This window comes from Astatotilapia calliptera, chromosome 19 (genome assembly GCF_964374335.1).
Source record: "Astatotilapia calliptera chromosome 19, fAstCal68.1, whole genome shotgun sequence".
Classification (NCBI taxonomy): domain Eukaryota; kingdom Metazoa; phylum Chordata; class Actinopteri; order Cichliformes; family Cichlidae; genus Astatotilapia; species Astatotilapia calliptera.
This window is the reverse complement of record NC_137440.1, coordinates 20,842,978-20,858,950: the sequence shown is the minus strand read 5'-3', so window position 1 is coordinate 20,858,950 and position 15,973 is coordinate 20,842,978. Positions and strand designations below refer to the sequence as shown.

The window sequence follows — 15,973 nt, the reverse complement described above, 5'->3', positions numbered from 1 at the left end:
CGATTACTGACAACTGTATCCACAATAGTTGATTCTGAAATCAACAAGGAAATAGAGAATAATGTTTCTTCAATCGAAATGTGTTTCAATTTACAAGTGGAAAAATGAACACACCGTCAGGTGTTGAATGGGTTGAATGTACAGAGGCCAAAATAATACGATTAACTATGTTCATTGCAGCACTTCATGGAAGTAGCATGAAGAGAAAATATATAAACTATGGCAAACTGTACTCAACTTTTCATGTTGCAGCTACCAAATTTATATATCCCTCTATTGCATGTTCAGCAAATTGAACATAATGTTGAAGACATTCAACTGAAAAAAATTCCAAATGAGATTATAAATAAATGTAATTAAATACCTATAAGTGTGATATAATAAAACTGTATAATATATCTACTTATTTCTTAATACGGATTTAAAATAGTGCAGCCTTTATATAACACACGGTATGGCTTAGTGAACGTGTGTATAAATTTTGAATGCCACTTCAGACTTATATATTTGCTGTGCTTATTTCTTTATAAACACGACAAGGTTATTAATTTGCAGTTCGATAGCGAGATAATGTGTTTGATACTACAGATGGCACTAAACCTCCAGACAGCTTTTAAAAGTCACTGCAACATAAGTTAGTTAGGTTTGTTTTCTTTAATCTAATATATACCATATCATAATAATTATAATACTTTGACTACATGACTACATTTAATATATGAACTAGAAATTATGGATTCACTTAAATCTCTTTCATCAACACCAACCTGGAGTGACTTTGCCCTAAACACACTGATTGTAAATTGCCTCCATGTGCAAGACTAGCTTGTACATATATTAATCTCTTCTAAGTAAAACAGGACATTTTCTCCATCGTAGCCCCACACGTTGGAAGGTAAGACCACTCAGCTCTGTTGAGTTAGTGCACAGCAACACCAAATGACCTTTTCACTTCAGCCTCTGAGTCACATTTGCCAAGGCAACAGCAAATGCTTGCACGGCTGAGAAAGGATACTGGAAATCCAAGATATAAGCATTTCCATCTATCCGCCCAAACTGCATCACCTAAAAAATTGTAAAAGAAGAAGATATTTCAGAAAGAAAGCAGTAACCAAAACATAAGCATCGTGAAGCTGCTTTTTTTAAAGCTAAAGCCCAAAGATGTACAAGATGATGTCACACGTGTTTGGTGTTTTTGCTTTAAGGGCTGAAGCAAAAATAGAAAAATAGAAACCCCTGTGAGATGAAAAGACAAATCATTTTTAAATTCACTAATGTTGCTTATCATTACCTGTCTACCATCCAGTTCGATCTGAAAATTCTTTGCTGACTCCTGGGTGACTCGACCTCCAAAGTCAAGCTGGTACACCTGGGTGGCCTCATTCCACAGTGGCTGTTTGTTGGCCATAACGTACACAAACCCTTGGCTGCCTAAACTACGGTCCTCCCTTTCATTTGCCTTGCGACACTTTATCTCCTCCAGCTCACTTGCCATACGCATGCTGCGCTTGTTCTTCCAGCTCTTCTTACTACTCTGGTTCTGGTTCATTAGCTCATCACCGCTAATGAAGAGCTCTGGCTCACTCTCTGAGCTATCCTGAAACTCATTCGTGGTCCTGTTCATTTTCTTTGTTTTATTAAGTTGTTCTCTCTGCCCCTTTGGCTTCTTTTTCTCTCTGCTACCAAGCCTCGGGCTCGCAATGAGAGTGTTGAAATCAGACAGCGCACGCCCTTCCTTTCTGGATTTGCCCTCAGACACAGTGGGCATGTTGGCCTCCTCTGCCCGGCTGTCAAGCCTTTTGCGGCTCTTCTTGTTGAAGCGCTCTGACTCTTGTGGGACAGGGCTTTCATTTAAGGATGATGGCTCTGGAAAGTTATTGGCAGATTCTGCGAGATCTTCTGTGGCACTTTTGGATGGTGGCAACTCGGTAGGTGGGGGAGGAGGGGGAAGAGGAGGTGGGGGAGGTGGTGCAGTAGGAGGAGGCGGGGACAGTATTGGCTTCTCCAAAATCTGGTGAGTTTTGGTTGGGAGTGGAGGCGCGGGAGGATCTTGCATGGGCGGTGGGCAGGGGTAAGGGTTCCAAGGGTGGAGGCTGACCGGGTGCAGTTGGAGTCCGGCACATGAGCTTGCTCCTGGGTACAGAGGAGGGAGAGGACAGCAGGCCAAGTTGGCCAGATTTGGGGGGTAGCCCGGTGGCAAGACCAAATTGGGGTCCTGCTGAGCAAAAGGGACAGGAGCGACCACTTCATTTGGAGAACACTGTTGCGGAGGGTTTTGCAAAGTCTGAAGTGGGGGTCCACTGTGACCCACCCCTGGAGGAAAGGGTGACAGGGATATCTGGTAACCTGATGGAAAAGTAAGAGTGCTTGTGCTCGGACTGGTTGGAGGTTTAGTTGTGAGGACAAAGGGAAGCCGAGTCACATCAAGGTGCTGAGCTTGACTGATAATAAGGGGAGGCGGTTTATGAGGTGGGGGAGCTAACATTGTTTGATCCGGGGTGAGCCAGAAATCTTCTGTGGCGGAGGTGTCCCACTGGTAAGGCGGAGGGCGTTTTACTGTCAAACTGACATCACCAAGAGTCAGCTGACGTACTGATTTTTCAAGGTGACACTGCTGATTTAAAGTCTCGTCCTCAGTAAATGCAGAGTTAACATACACTGTTCTGTCCCGACTGTTGTCAACGCCACCCAGTAGACTGTAAGATGACTGAGATGCCATTGGAGAGGCATTTTTGGAGTGCACTATAATGGTACTGTGATGCGCACCTTTCCCTGATGGGAAGTCCTGCCTCACCACCGTTCCACCTGCAATACCACTACTGGTAGTTCCACCTCCACTGACACTAACACTGGTGCTGCTGCTGTTACTACTGCACTGTGTGCATGTGTATAAGGCAGTGGGCACCCTCTGCTGGTAGGAAAGGGCTAATGCACTGTTCATTTTAGCTTTAGTCGGTAGTGTCCTTGAGCTGTCCATCATCTGTGGCACTTTGAGGCCCACATCCCTTCGTTCACGACGTAGAGTGGCATGAATGAGGCTGCTATCAATTCTCTGGGGAGGAGGAAGTGTAGCTGTTACCTGATTGGCTGGATCAGGGTAAGGAGGGGGGTCTCCACTTGGTATTGTGTATCGAGGGACAGAAAGACGACTTAATGTTGCTGAACTGTATGGAAGCTGAATTTTTTTATTCTCTGAGGAAGTGACTTTGAGGGTAGCTGAGCCCCCAATGCTGTGCACAGCGTATGCATTCTGGTTGCGAATGAGGCGCCTTCGTGGCCGACACACCTCCTCCACATTGCCACTGCTGTCAAAGGTCGTGATCCTTTCATACCCAAGAGGTGTTGGGTACTGTAAGGTGACAGGATGAAGCAAAAATTCATCCTTTTTCAGGCAGGGGTCCGGTGCCAGGATACTTGGGCTGTCACAGTTTGTGATGAGAGTTTGAGGAGGAGCAGCAGCTGAAGCTGCTGCTGCAGACACTACAGTCCCAGGGTACGGAGGAGGGGGATTTATTTTCCTCATCTGAATCTCTACAGACCCATCTGTATCGTTAAAGGAGGGAGGTAATGTACGTGGCAGACTTGGCTTCAGAGTGTGTCCATGGTCTCCCCTGTCGAGCCCTGGCTCAGTGGTGGGAGGTGGCATCTGGGGAAGAAGATGAATCTGTTGCAAGGAAATGGTTGGATAGCCAGATGGAGGAGGGGGCAATGACATTTGGATCTTCAGTTGCTGCTGCATTTGTTGATGCTGCCTCTGCATTTGTTGATGCTGCTGCTGGATCTGCTGATGCTGCTGCTGGAGCTGCTGCTGCTGCTGCCTCATCTCTTGGATCTGTTGTCGGATTTGCTGCTGCTGCTGTTGCATCTGCTGCTGCTGCTGCTGCATTTGCTCGTGCTGCATCTGCATCTGCTGCTGCTGCTGTTGGATCTGCTGTTGCTGAAGCTGTTGGTTCGTCACTTGCTGTTGCGCTTGTTGCATTTGTTGATGTTGCTGAACTTGGTGTTGCTGATGTTGCTGTTGTTGATGTAGCGTCTGCTGGTGGTGCAGCTGCTGTAGTTGCTGATGCTGCTGCAGCTGCTGTGACTGGGATGGGTGATGGTGTTGCTGTTGCTGCTGTTGCCCCTGCTGGTGGTGCAGCTGCTGTAGCTGCTGGTGTTGCTGCTGCTGCAGCTGCTGGTGTTGCTGCAGCTGCTGCTGTGATTGGGACGGGTGATGGTGTTGCTGTTGCTGCAGTTGCCCTTGCTGCTGTTGATGATGGTGCATTTTCTGCTGCTGCTGTGTCTGTATTTGTTGTGACTGTTTAGATGGCTGCTGGCGAGGCTGCTGTGAATGAGAACGCTGTGAATGAGGCTGTGGTGGGAGATGGTGAGGTGGAGGTGGGGGAGGTAAAGTGCCAGGGAGAAGAGGACCCATCTCCAACCCGTTGAAGATCATCTGACCAGGGCTGGTGTATCTAGTTGGCACGGGATATGGTGACGCAACAGCATCCTGACCATGATCAGTGACAGGGACAGAGGCTGCAGCTGCTGCAGCTGCTGCTGCAGCAGTGGCGGTCGGGTTGGTCAGAACATCAAGCTGAATATTCTGATTGGCCAAAAGAGACTGAACCAGACCAATACTCTGAGTTGGGGACATGGCTTGAGCTGGGCTGTGGATGGGAGCAATGGGAATGTTGACTGTACATGGAGGATTGTCTCCAGCCACTCCAGACGGCCCCATCACTATATAAGAAGACAGAGAAGAAGAGTATAAGCGACTTAGGATGATAATAAACTGATGGGCATGCAAACTAATTTATTTGCATCTTTTTGGATTTCCTTTTTACCTGGTAAGTCATCCTCATCCTCGCTGAACACATTGGGGTTGAACACCGGCAGACTCATAAAGTCATGAGAAATCTTTCGCACTTCTGGAAGGTAGATTGTCATCTGTCTCGGTTGCAAATGAAGCAAACTGGTCTTATAGATGACTGAAAAAGAGGAAAATAGAGTTGACTCAAGAAGGAAAAAGAAAGTAACTTTTGAGTAAAGTCATGTATATGTGCTGCTTTTGTTTTTTACCTGCGCCAAGATTCGTGGGGAGGAACGAAGCAAGTCCCACAATTTTGAATTTTGTCCCCCAAATATTAGATGTCACTTGTGCAAGGTAATTGTGCTGTGAGGCAGAAAATTGAAGATAAAGGGGGAAAAGTGAATAATAAGTGTGAAAGCTTTGCTGCTAAGCACATGTGAACCTACTTCCAGCACACTATTGACTGTTATAGTCCATGATAAATAATTAAACTGATGACAGTGCCCCTTCGCTAGTTTTCCCTCCTGATTTTCCCCTGCCCTGCTGCCTGATCATGGAGCAAATGCACACCTACATGTAAGAGATAATCAAGTAAAGAGTGTAATCTGGGTTTAAAAAACTTAAATAGAAGCTAAAGCAGTTAATTATCTGCAGCTTCACAGAGTTAACTACAGCAGAGCAGAGTCCTTAAAGGCTGCACACATCTGCTCACTTGGCACATCAGCAGAAACTTAAATTTGTGTACCTTACTTTAAATGTTGCTGAAGTAGAGACAAGATTAATGTGGACCTAACAATAAATCACAGTCTGTATTTTTCTTTACCTCTGACAGGTGAGCATATATTCTACAGTCAAATCATTTGTTACACAGTGGCCATCATCCGTTTGAGTGCTGAACTTCATCATAGCAGTTGGCTGCCTAAACTAAATGCTTTTCTTCTACCCATGGATGGATGTATTGATAGTTCAGGGGGCTGGAGGCTATCCAAGCTGCCACAGGGCGAGAGGGTACACCCTGGACAGGTCACCAATCTGTTTCAGGGCTAACACAGAGAGACACACAACCATTTGTGCTCACATTCACCAGAATCACCAATTAATCTAACCCCGCTAAATGCATGTCTTTGGACTTCAGAAGGAAGCCAGAGTACCTGGAAAGAGCCCAGAGCATGCAAACACAGAAAGGCCATGGCCAGATGATGGATTTGTGCTGTAAGGCAACAGGGATAACTGGCCTATGCTGCCCTAGATAAACAAATATTTTTCTTTTTTTTAAAGCTTAAATTCAAAGTCAGTATTTCCACTATGGCAGTAACTGTGAGTTTGCCAATCATTAAAGGATCTTAAAGAAATATGGCAGCCCAGTAACAAAGAAAACATATTGTAACATAAGTTTCTGTGAATTACACAGTGATGATAATGCAGGTACTACAGTATTACTAGCTAATGAGCATGAGCTGTAATACTTGGCAGTACATATACTTGGCAGGTCATTACCTCCGTAATTCCATCCATAGAAAACTCACGCCGTGTCAGGCTGGGTGACCGAACGGGAGGCTTCTTTGTTGGTAGGCGTGGTGATCGCTGACCTTCTTGATTGGCACGTGAAAGTTTGGGAGATTTTCTTGATTCCATGTTCAACCTTTGAAACAAAGACACATTTTTACACCTCATAAAATCACTTGGAATGATGAAAAAACATTGCTGGAGAAAATGTGCAGAAAAATAAAAAACATTTATATAACTTCAGACGTGTTTTGGTGACCTGTTTCCACGAGATAACTTTGGTGACTTCTTCCCGACCCACTCATCGCTCAGCTCAATGTCACTGGAGTCAGAGCAGTTACAGCTGTCGGTGTATGAGATCATGGGATTGACGCAAACTTCCTCTGAAAGAAGCACAGCAAAGAAAAATAAGAAATAAAGTTGAGCTTGAACAAAATATCTACAATACACCAACTAACATGCCATTAGTGGGCAAGCTCTGCATGAATAACATTAAATGTAACACGAGTGCAGCCAGGTCACGATATACTCTATTCCTGTATCAGGCCCCAGACCATGTTGCATCAGAAAACAACACTCATCACCACACTCTGTACTTGTTCTTCCTCAAGGTGAATGACGAGCGCACAGCACAAATATGCACAAAAACAAGGTGCATACAGAATGACCCTGGGCAGGTCTATTTTCTGTTCCACCCCTAATGCATTTTGTGGTTACTTTGGTTCATGACCATTCCAAACTGTGCAGAGTTTTCACTGCAGCTAAAGACAAAATGAATAGTGACTTTTAAAAGATTTAGGTGAAGTGCTTTCTTTCAGGTCTAAACCCACCTGCCTTGCCATCAGTTTTTGGATCCATAATAACAAACTCGGGCCGAAGTTTACTGATGCGCCTTCCTTTGAGAATAGGCACCAGTCCTCCTAAATATTCTAGGTACAGCGTGTAGCAGGGTCCGCCTGCTTCAGGACTGTCCTCAGCTCGCTTCATGGTGCAGTGGAGCCTTTCGTTCCCTGCTGTGGGATAGCTGACAAAGTCGCGGATGTTGTTGGGGTCAGGAATTGGGGGCTAGAACAAAGAAAGGAAGGAGCTGTAAGACTGCTGGACACTCAAATGAAAACATGCCCCTGTCAGCAATTTTCCTTTACTCGCTGTGCAATAAAGTTGGTAAGAAACCTATCTCTGACAGTCACTGCACACTAATGAAACAGGGATCATTGCACCGCAACGGTGTATATGAAAAGCAGTGGTGAAAAGCATCACTAACACCTGACCATCTGCTGTACCAAAAAAGACCTGATGCAGGATTGCACATTAAACTTTAATACCTTGATGGTGGGGATAAAAGCAGTGGTGACATAAGAGCAGAGAAGCGAGGGCATGTTTAGTTTCCCGACATCTTTCTCCTCTCGCAGGGCGCTGGCAATGCCTTGCTGGCATAAAAGTTGGAGGCTGGCCACCCTGTGCTCCACACGGACCACATAGAGAGCTGGTCCACATGCGAGGAACAGACGGGAATCTCTGTGACCCCAACAAATGGTGGTGATGGGCCTCTGAAAAAGAACCACTGAGAATAAGAAACTTCCTGCAGGCGTCAATAGCAGAGCAGGTTCGCTAGTTTCTGTTTTATGCTACTTCCTATTGTTGACTTAGAGCTGGAACAAAGGTTAACACCCTTTAGGTTAGATTACAAAACAAACAATCTACACCCTTGTATCTGGCAAAGTGTCAATCCTAATCTTTGTTGTAGTTTGCTTTCAAGAATGTCTGAGAATGTTTAACAATTGAAAGACAATTTCTACTAATTGGTCCTCACTTGTGTGGATTTCATGAAATATGACACAAGGTTTATGTTTATTATTATAATTTTTTTTAAGCAAGACATCTATCCCTTAATTTATGAAGGACTAACCTGCGCCGGTGTCTCCAAAGTGTAGATGTGTTCACCTTGGACATTATAAAACTTAACAAGGGCATTCCTCATGATGGATGCACAAGCTGAGTCAGAAGGGAGCCCATGTCTCTCCATGCCAGCCACAGCCAGGAGGTCTCCCTGGGAGCACCACTGGGCCTCGACGTCTTTGGTGTAAAGAAAAAAGGGTATTTACTTCACATGATTAACAGTATATATCACTAAAGTTGCAAATTAACATACTTATGTTCAGAGTTCATACCTTTAAGCCCTGAGCGAATTATACTAGGAGAGAGGTCATCATAGTTATTCATCAAACTGATATCTCCTGATAAGAAGGTGACAGTCAACAGAGGCTTAACTCGCCGCACTTGGAGGAAGAAAGAAAAGTACACATGTGAGTCTTCCTCAGGCAACACTTTTAACTAAGTTACATGAGCCGAAGGGCAAACCGGTTTAGTACCTAAAGGCAGAATATTGTCATCGGAGTCTGTGTCGCTCTCCGTGCTGTCCTCGACTAGGAAATCGGGGCAATTCCAAGACATGCTCACAATCCCATCAGACTCGTGTAACAGAACATGGGCAAGCATCCTTCCGTGACAGTCCATCACAATTACCTGACCATCTGCTGTTCCAAACAACACCTGAGGGGACATTGCACATTAAACTTTAATAGTTGATTAGATAAACAAACAAACCCATTTCACTCACTCACTTCAAGATTATGACATTATTCCACAACACCTTTACATTTTTGAATTATACGTAATTGTAATTATCTTTTATGTAGTACAAATTCAGCCAAACATAGGTACCTGCTGATCGTCAGGGGTCCAGATGCCACAGGTGATCTGGCTCTCCAGATTAATCTCAGAGGACCAGTGTCTTTGACCGCTGACCGAGCCGACTAACACAAACCCATCTCTGTATGCAATGAGGGCTTGAGTGCCATCATGGGACCAAGTGAAGTCACTCACCTAATTTAAAGATTTGTATCATTAGTGTAATTACACAAGAGGTCAGCGCCAAGAAGATAGAGCCTTTCTGTTGCATCAGTTGGAGTACAAGCGTGTTAAATACCATAAAGATGGAAAACAAAGCAATTTTAGCTCATATTTGCAAAAAAAATTCATGTCTACCTGGGCTCCTCTGTCATTCACTAACTCCACAGACCATCTTCCTTCATACTGAATCCACACAAATATGCCTCCTTCCATATCGCAAGTGGCCAGCTTCTGGAAGGGTTCATTCCAGCGCACCAAGACAACCTGCAAATACCCCAAACACCATCAGCTTTTTTTCACTAGCAGAGGAACATTCATCGATATAAAAGCTAATGTAGTTCAAAGAAAAATCAACTTACAGAGAGGAAAAAAATAATGTAAATGTGTCTAAATATTAATGGCACACAATATTGAAAATGCACTCTGTTCATATAGCATTTTAATTTATTTAAATGTAATAAAAATTAGCATTTCAGCGAGATGAATCATTTTACAAAGTATGCTAATGCATAGTCTCTGTAAATATAGTGTGCATTTAACCCAATTTAGTTCTGTAATATGCAGGATTGTTTTGTTTTAATTTATTTATTCAAACAGTAATTTCTTGATTTTACTCTGCTGTTGCAAAAGTTCCTTTACGAGTGGGCTGGATCAGTAATAAGATCATTGTTTTAGTTGTGTAAAATGAAAGAGCAGAGGTCAAATTCTTATTTATACATTCAACTCATTGCAAAAAAAGAGAAAATCCCACCTCGCTGTTGTGTCCTCGCAGGTTAAAATTGATTCTCTGAGGTGTACTTCTATCCCTCCTGCAGTGACTCGATGTAAACGTCACCCCAACGACTCCTCTCCCATTCCCTGTGGCGAGCCAACCCTCCTCATAGTACCGTCTCCGGCACACTGGCTTGTCCTTCTCACTCTTGGGGACCCGGCCTTTCCACGAGAGGCAGAGGATGTTGGAGTCGCTGCAGAGGATGGGACCATGTTCCACGGCGGCCAACATCCCTACTGATTGACCAGGCTGGCAAGCGAAACAAAGAAAGAGAGTTTCAAATAACACCATGCTTTCAATTGTAATAAAGCTAGATAATGAACGTTTTCAGTTTATGTCAGTGTGTGACTCTGCATTTACTTAAAACTGCCTTTTCAGTGAAGCTCAGGGCATTCTGGTATGAACACTGTCATGGTCAACAGGAAGCTCGGCTGTGGTTACTAATGTAAAATATGAAATAGTTTAGATTAAAAGCTTATTGACCTTTGAAACACAAGATGACAGAACAATCTCAATACAAGATCCAAGCTTTCCTGATGCTTCCAGTCATATCATACAATCTTAATGGGCAGTTGCTGTTTGCCCGGTACAAATTTCCTTCTTTTCTGAGCACTTCTGGACCTTGGCAGTTCATTCAAAGGCCTTTTTAGGGTGGAGTTTAATCAAAGCAGCTACAAAGATTGAACTTTCAACATCAGCTTTAAGGGTGATTTTGGAAAGAAGTCTTTAATGTAAAGAGAGAAAAAACGGATTTTCAATATATACAAAGATAAACAAGGGGCTAGTGCAGGGGTGGGCAATCTCAGTCCACGAGGGCCGGTGTCCCTGCAGGTTTTAGATCTCACCTGAATCACATGATTAGTTCGTTACCAGGCCTCTGGGGAACTTCAGGACATGTTGAGGGGCTAATTTAGCCATTTAAATCAGCTGTGTTGGTTCGAGGACACATCTAAAACCTGCAGGGACACCGGCCCTCGTGGACTGAGATTGCCCACCCCTGGGCTAGTGATATAATCACAAATATGGTGAGACTTTTCTGTATAAAAATAAAAACACAGCTTTGTGTATGTTCCTTTTACACAGAGATCATCAAGATGAGTCACCTATGTTATCAAGTTATGAGCAGAGAGTTGGTTCAGCTTTAAAATGTTGCCTCCCAGAGGCGTAAATTTGCACGTTAAGAGAAAACCCCTGAAAAAACACCCAATTAACGAATTCATGGATATCAGTGGGCATCATCTTCCTGAGCTTATGTGCAGGTACCAGACTGGCGAGTGAAACCAGGCACTTACATCATTTACAGGTTCTTTGATAAATTCCATCCTAATGATTTTCATTTGTGAACAGACTTTACGCAAGTACACAAGTGAATCACCAAATGTGCTCTGACACCAGTAAAATCACGATGTCTGCTGCTCATAGTGTTCTAGCTGTTAATCTATTATTCACTGTCCGTGGAGTGGCTCCAGGATTTGTCTCTAGATTACATCATCACGACAGTCTGTGTTTTATTTCTTCATATTCACAAACTGAAAATGAGAGGAGGACTAGACGAAACATGTGAATTGCAATTTAGGGCACAAATATGTAAACCACAGTGTATTTTTAAATCCTGTCTCCACAACGTAGGTTAGACACATTTCATTTTTGGGTGCATTCATTTTGCAACCTTCCTACTCATTTGGATTTACATGAAAATGTCTGAAAGAGCTCACTCACATAGATATCGTAAAGATTTCCCACATTAGCCCTGGAGGACCTTTAAAATGCTATTTTAACTCTTTTAGGTCCCCGTAGTAGCTTTTAAACAATGCTATTCTATAATACTAATTTCACTGAACACAATGTTTTACAAGTACGACAGAAACAAATCTAGTCTGGTTTGCTTTTAGTTTTTGGGTGTCTCTTCTGCAATTTAAAATCAAGATCTGTTTATGAACGGTTTAGATCCTACGTGGTATTGTCTAGCACACTACATAATAGGTAATAGCATTTTATAATGTGGCTAATTAAAGTGAAAAATGACATTCAAGTTAGTCTGGCAGCACATAAATATAAAAAATACCTCATAGTTCCTGGACATGTTGAGTCAAAATTCCTCCATTGAAGGTGTCCATATTTCCATTCAGATGGTGCACTGGAGGGTAGTGGCTGCTCTGCTCTTGATACTTACAATAAAATCTACGGGGAAGTAAAATGCATCATACAGCCAAATGGTGTCCAGCTCTACATTCACCCAAATCAAGCAGCTCTACGCTCCAGAGTTTGCCATTAAATGACTTGAGGCTTCTGTGCCAGTAGCCCATCCCATGTCTTCCTGATGTGGCTCCAGAGAGTTGTGCAATCCTGTTGCAGTGAAGATGAAAAAAAGAGGAAAAGAGGAATTTTGTTATTCAACAAGTAAGGTAATCAGAGAGAGAAAGAGAGAGAGAGAGGTGGTTTTTGCTTTAAATAGCATCCTTGTCATTCAGTGCATCAACCTTGAAATTCACAGTGTTTCTCAGTCTCTATGCAACAGCAACACTGCATTGGAGACCAAGGCACTCGCAGTCTCCATGGGTACTGATACTGTCTGTTCCTTTCCACCACAGCAGCAGCAGCAGCAGCCAGGCAAGCATAAGAACTAAAATGCCCAATATTTTACACGAAGCAGACCCAAAACATATCATAGTGTAGCTAACAATAATATAATTGCATCTTATGACTCAAACTCAGGTTTGAGACTTTAGCACCCGATTACAGTCGAAATAAATTACCCATCCTTTCCTTTATAAAGGTCTCCCACTACATGACACATTACATCAAATGATTTTCCCATTCAAAGGCGTCTCACCGCATGCAGTAGTCTGAATGATTAAGCGCTTACGAGACAAAAACAAACTGCGGTGGTAAATGAATGTATTCATTTATAAAAGCGACTGTGGGGAGAAAAATATATCCTATATGTTGTACGTACCTGACACCGCTGTAATCACGTACTAATCCAGATGTAGTCGGCGCACAGTGCGGTAGTGTTGCCAGGCACTTTTCCGCTGGCGCACTTTGGGGTTGTGGCTTTAACGCGGGTTGCCATGAGGCAGGTAGCACGTAAAATAGACCAATGTTTTCAAGTTAGTACAAAATAAAAGCGTCAACACCCATGATAATCGTCTTAACAAGCGCTGGAGGTGACTATGTGCAGTTCATTTAGGTATCTTATGACATGGAGGCTCGTCCACCGGCTGTTAGCATATAATAAACATTAGATTCAACACTGCACTTCAAAAGCGTGTATCCTTCATGATGGCAACCCCACAAGGCGCACCCGATATTTGCGACGTAAGTTGAGGCGACATTCTTGACACAACACCTTGATTTTATGCGTGCGCTGGTAACCCACTGTCCCACCTTTCTGCCTCATGATCAGCATCACAAACAAGAGACACGAATTTCATTAAATTCACATGCGTGTGAATTCTATAACAACAGATTCAGACATTTAAAAATAATTATTTTTGTTCTTTATTGGCTCTCATGGACACACAATCAGGGGCAGAATCTGCTCTCAGACCCTTTAAAAACAAACAACAACAACAACAACAAAAAGAAAACAAACACAATTGGTAGTTTACAGGTTATGAGAGGTCATGTTACAATTAACCAGTTTAAAGAAAATCACCCACTGACTGTTTTTGATAATTAACTAATCAGTGAACCACTTCCAAGCTAAAGCGAAAACAGCTCCCCCAATCTTCCTCGGTGTGCAAATGTGCCTCTTGTGTCCGTTTATAGGTCATCACAAATGGATATGTAACATTTAGAGAAGACAAAATAAGATGGCCATTATTATTTTGTCATTTGCTGATATTTTATGAAAAAAAAGTGAATTACAGGGAAAATAATGTGCAAATGTATCAATTATGGAAACTGCAACACTTATTCGTGTCTTTAAACAAAAGCTGAGCTAACACTTCATGTCTCTAACCCCTTCACACTGCGTCAAAGTGAATCGTGCACAGACAGCTGTCCCTTTAAAAACAACGTAAAGCCAGAAAGTCTATTGTTATCCACCGAACTGCTTCAGTTCTTGTTGTATTTATGTGGAGTTTTTCAGGTGCAAGTCTCTTCAAAGGCATGGATAACAGTGTCATATGCAGGAGGGGGCGTCTGCGAGGGTAGAAAACCTTTAAGCCCATTGTTGCCCAGCCAGAAGGAATGCCTCTTGTTTGACACAAGCGATGCTGAATCAGATGAGTTTGAAGGCGCTGCATCCTCAGACACCTGGGTGTCATCTCCCATATCTAGGGCAGGCCTGCTCTTCTTGGGCAGTGGGCGAAACGTGGATGTCTCTGCACCTGGCTTACTCCCCAGGGGGCCAACTGGCTCGAGAGAGGGCTGTCTGTAGACGCTCAAAAAAGTGCTTCGGTACAGGCCCAGCTGGCTGCTCGTGGCATCGTTTGTTTGTGAAGCGCCAGATTTCTTTTTGGAGTGCCTGGTGATCCTGGCTGTAGCCCGGCGCCTGGATGCCCAGGTCAGCAGAACGTAGATCAAAGCACCCAGCAGCAGGCCCACAAGCACAGATAAACAGAAGGCTAGAATCATATCGCCTGGAAACAGAGAAATCATGCAAAGTCTCAGAAAAGGGACTGCAGAGGGATAAAAAAAAATGGCTGGAAATATTTAGTTTAGAGGGAGATAGGATGGATTGTGTTGTTCTCATAATGGGTAAATTATATATCCAAATGGTAGTTTCAGGAGAGGAACAGCTAAGATCTTAGAGTTGTTTTGAAATATTCCTCCGGTGTATTGATTTATTGTTTCTGGAAAACGCTATACTGGGCTACAATGTTACATAAAACCTTACATCATACCTGGTGTGTGGGTTTTTTAGTCTGTGTAGTGTCAGTGTGATGAAGTGCAAACAGACCATTTCATTTATGTCAAATGTATAAAAGATTTACTCAACATTTCCATCGTCATTCTTGTCCAGAAACAATGGAAACTTTTAAAATCACGTACTAAAATTGGACAGCCGCATAGAAAGCAATTCATATGTTATGTAAGACATCAAGACAGCTATGGCAAACAAAGCCTATCACAGATAAAAACATGTTCTACTATAGAAGAAAATATAAGAAACTCAAAGGGGGTATTTTAAGTGCTGTATACTTGCTGTTCTGACTCTGTCTGCAGTAAAGAATTGCATCCAAGATACTTGAATAGTACTGAAGTAGCAGCAGGACTCTATTTTGGCCCCAGACCATTCAGTACTTGTTTGACTGATCCAAAAATAATGTGCATTTTAGTATTTTCTAGTGATCTAATTTTGGATTGCAGGTTTTTTACTGTGAGACTGTATGTGTTGAATCAAGTGAAGAACTATCACATCTATATTTTAAAATACAAAACTTTGTACTTTTACACAGTGTAGGCTACAGCTTTGGGAAAGAAATGCAGATACACTCACCCAGATTGAATGATTTGTCTATTTCCAAAGAGGGATCCGTTTTATTTTGTGCCATTATTCCACTATGAGCCCAGTTCTAGATTCCACACAGACGGAGAAACACTGAGCTTTTTCCAAGACAGACTTTTTGCTTTTTCCCCCCTACAGTGTTTGCTGTGGCGGAAACTTTGCTGTCATGCTTCCTTCCCTCTCTGTCTTTAAAATTAGCAAATGCATTGCTTATCTGTGTGGGACATAACACAGGGAAACAAGCTCATTTCCTTTTACATCATTTCCTTACGATCAATACTTTTTAACGAGCCATTATTGACACTTTTTTTTACATTTAAAAAGCAGGCCATGTTTAAGAGATCTATTACTTATGTAACAATTTTATTCAGATCATTCAGTATCATATAGAAAGTTTTTCATGGATTTTCAGGCAAGTCAGAATAAATAGTCTTTCCTCATATGCCTGAGAAAGTTTTCAAGTGTCTTGACAAGGTTCTGGATAATGAAAACCTAACCATCCGCTTAAGAGTCTGCAGGGTATCAAGCTCTGAGT

The 15,973-nt window shown here is 42.8% G+C and overlaps 2 protein-coding genes across 2 annotated transcripts; both read right to left on the bottom strand.

Annotated features, from left to right (window-relative positions):
• Positions 1-800: 800 nt before the first annotated feature.
• On the bottom strand, positions 801-12,207 carry tulp4b (TUB like protein 4b). The gene is made up of 15 exons (XM_026152575.2): positions 12,049-12,207; positions 9,963-10,232; positions 9,347-9,475; positions 9,023-9,184; positions 8,671-8,851; positions 8,470-8,577; positions 8,208-8,374; positions 7,624-7,848; positions 7,129-7,363; positions 6,558-6,681; positions 6,290-6,434; positions 5,062-5,155; positions 4,827-4,970; positions 1,292-4,722; positions 801-1,065 (listed from the first exon to the last, which is right to left on the bottom strand). The coding sequence occupies exons 1-15, from the start codon at positions 12,064-12,066 to the stop codon at positions 949-951; spliced, it is 5,550 nt and encodes a 1,849-aa protein (XP_026008360.2). The 5' UTR covers positions 12,067-12,207; the 3' UTR covers positions 801-948.
• Positions 12,208-13,466: 1,259 nt separating this feature from the next.
• On the bottom strand, positions 13,467-15,622 carry myct1b (myc target 1b). Its single transcript, XM_026152393.2, has 2 exons — positions 15,430-15,622; positions 13,467-14,569 (listed from the first exon to the last, which is right to left on the bottom strand). The coding sequence occupies exons 1-2, from the start codon at positions 15,482-15,484 to the stop codon at positions 14,073-14,075; spliced, it is 552 nt and encodes a 183-aa protein (XP_026008178.1). The 5' UTR covers positions 15,485-15,622; the 3' UTR covers positions 13,467-14,072.
• Positions 15,623-15,973: the final 351 nt, after the last annotated feature.

Excerpts from the sequence above, each read along its gene's own strand:
- tulp4b (XM_026152575.2), bottom strand. Across the intron at positions 8,578-8,670 it reads TGACAATATTCTGCCTTTAG|TGCGGCGAGTTAAGCCTCTG; the intron begins GTACTAAACCGG and ends TCTTCCTCCAAG. Across the intron at positions 1,066-1,291 it reads TCGAACTGGATGGTAGACAG|GTGATGCAGTTTGGGCGGAT; the intron begins GTAATGATAAGC and ends ACAATTTTTTAG.
- myct1b (XM_026152393.2), bottom strand. The coding sequence starts at position 15,484 with ATGGCACAAAATAAAACGGATCCCTCTTTGGAAATAGACAAATCATTC. Across the intron at positions 14,570-15,429 it reads AGACAAATCATTCAATCTGG|GCGATATGATTCTAGCCTTC; the intron begins GTGAGTGTATCT and ends CTCTGTTTCCAG.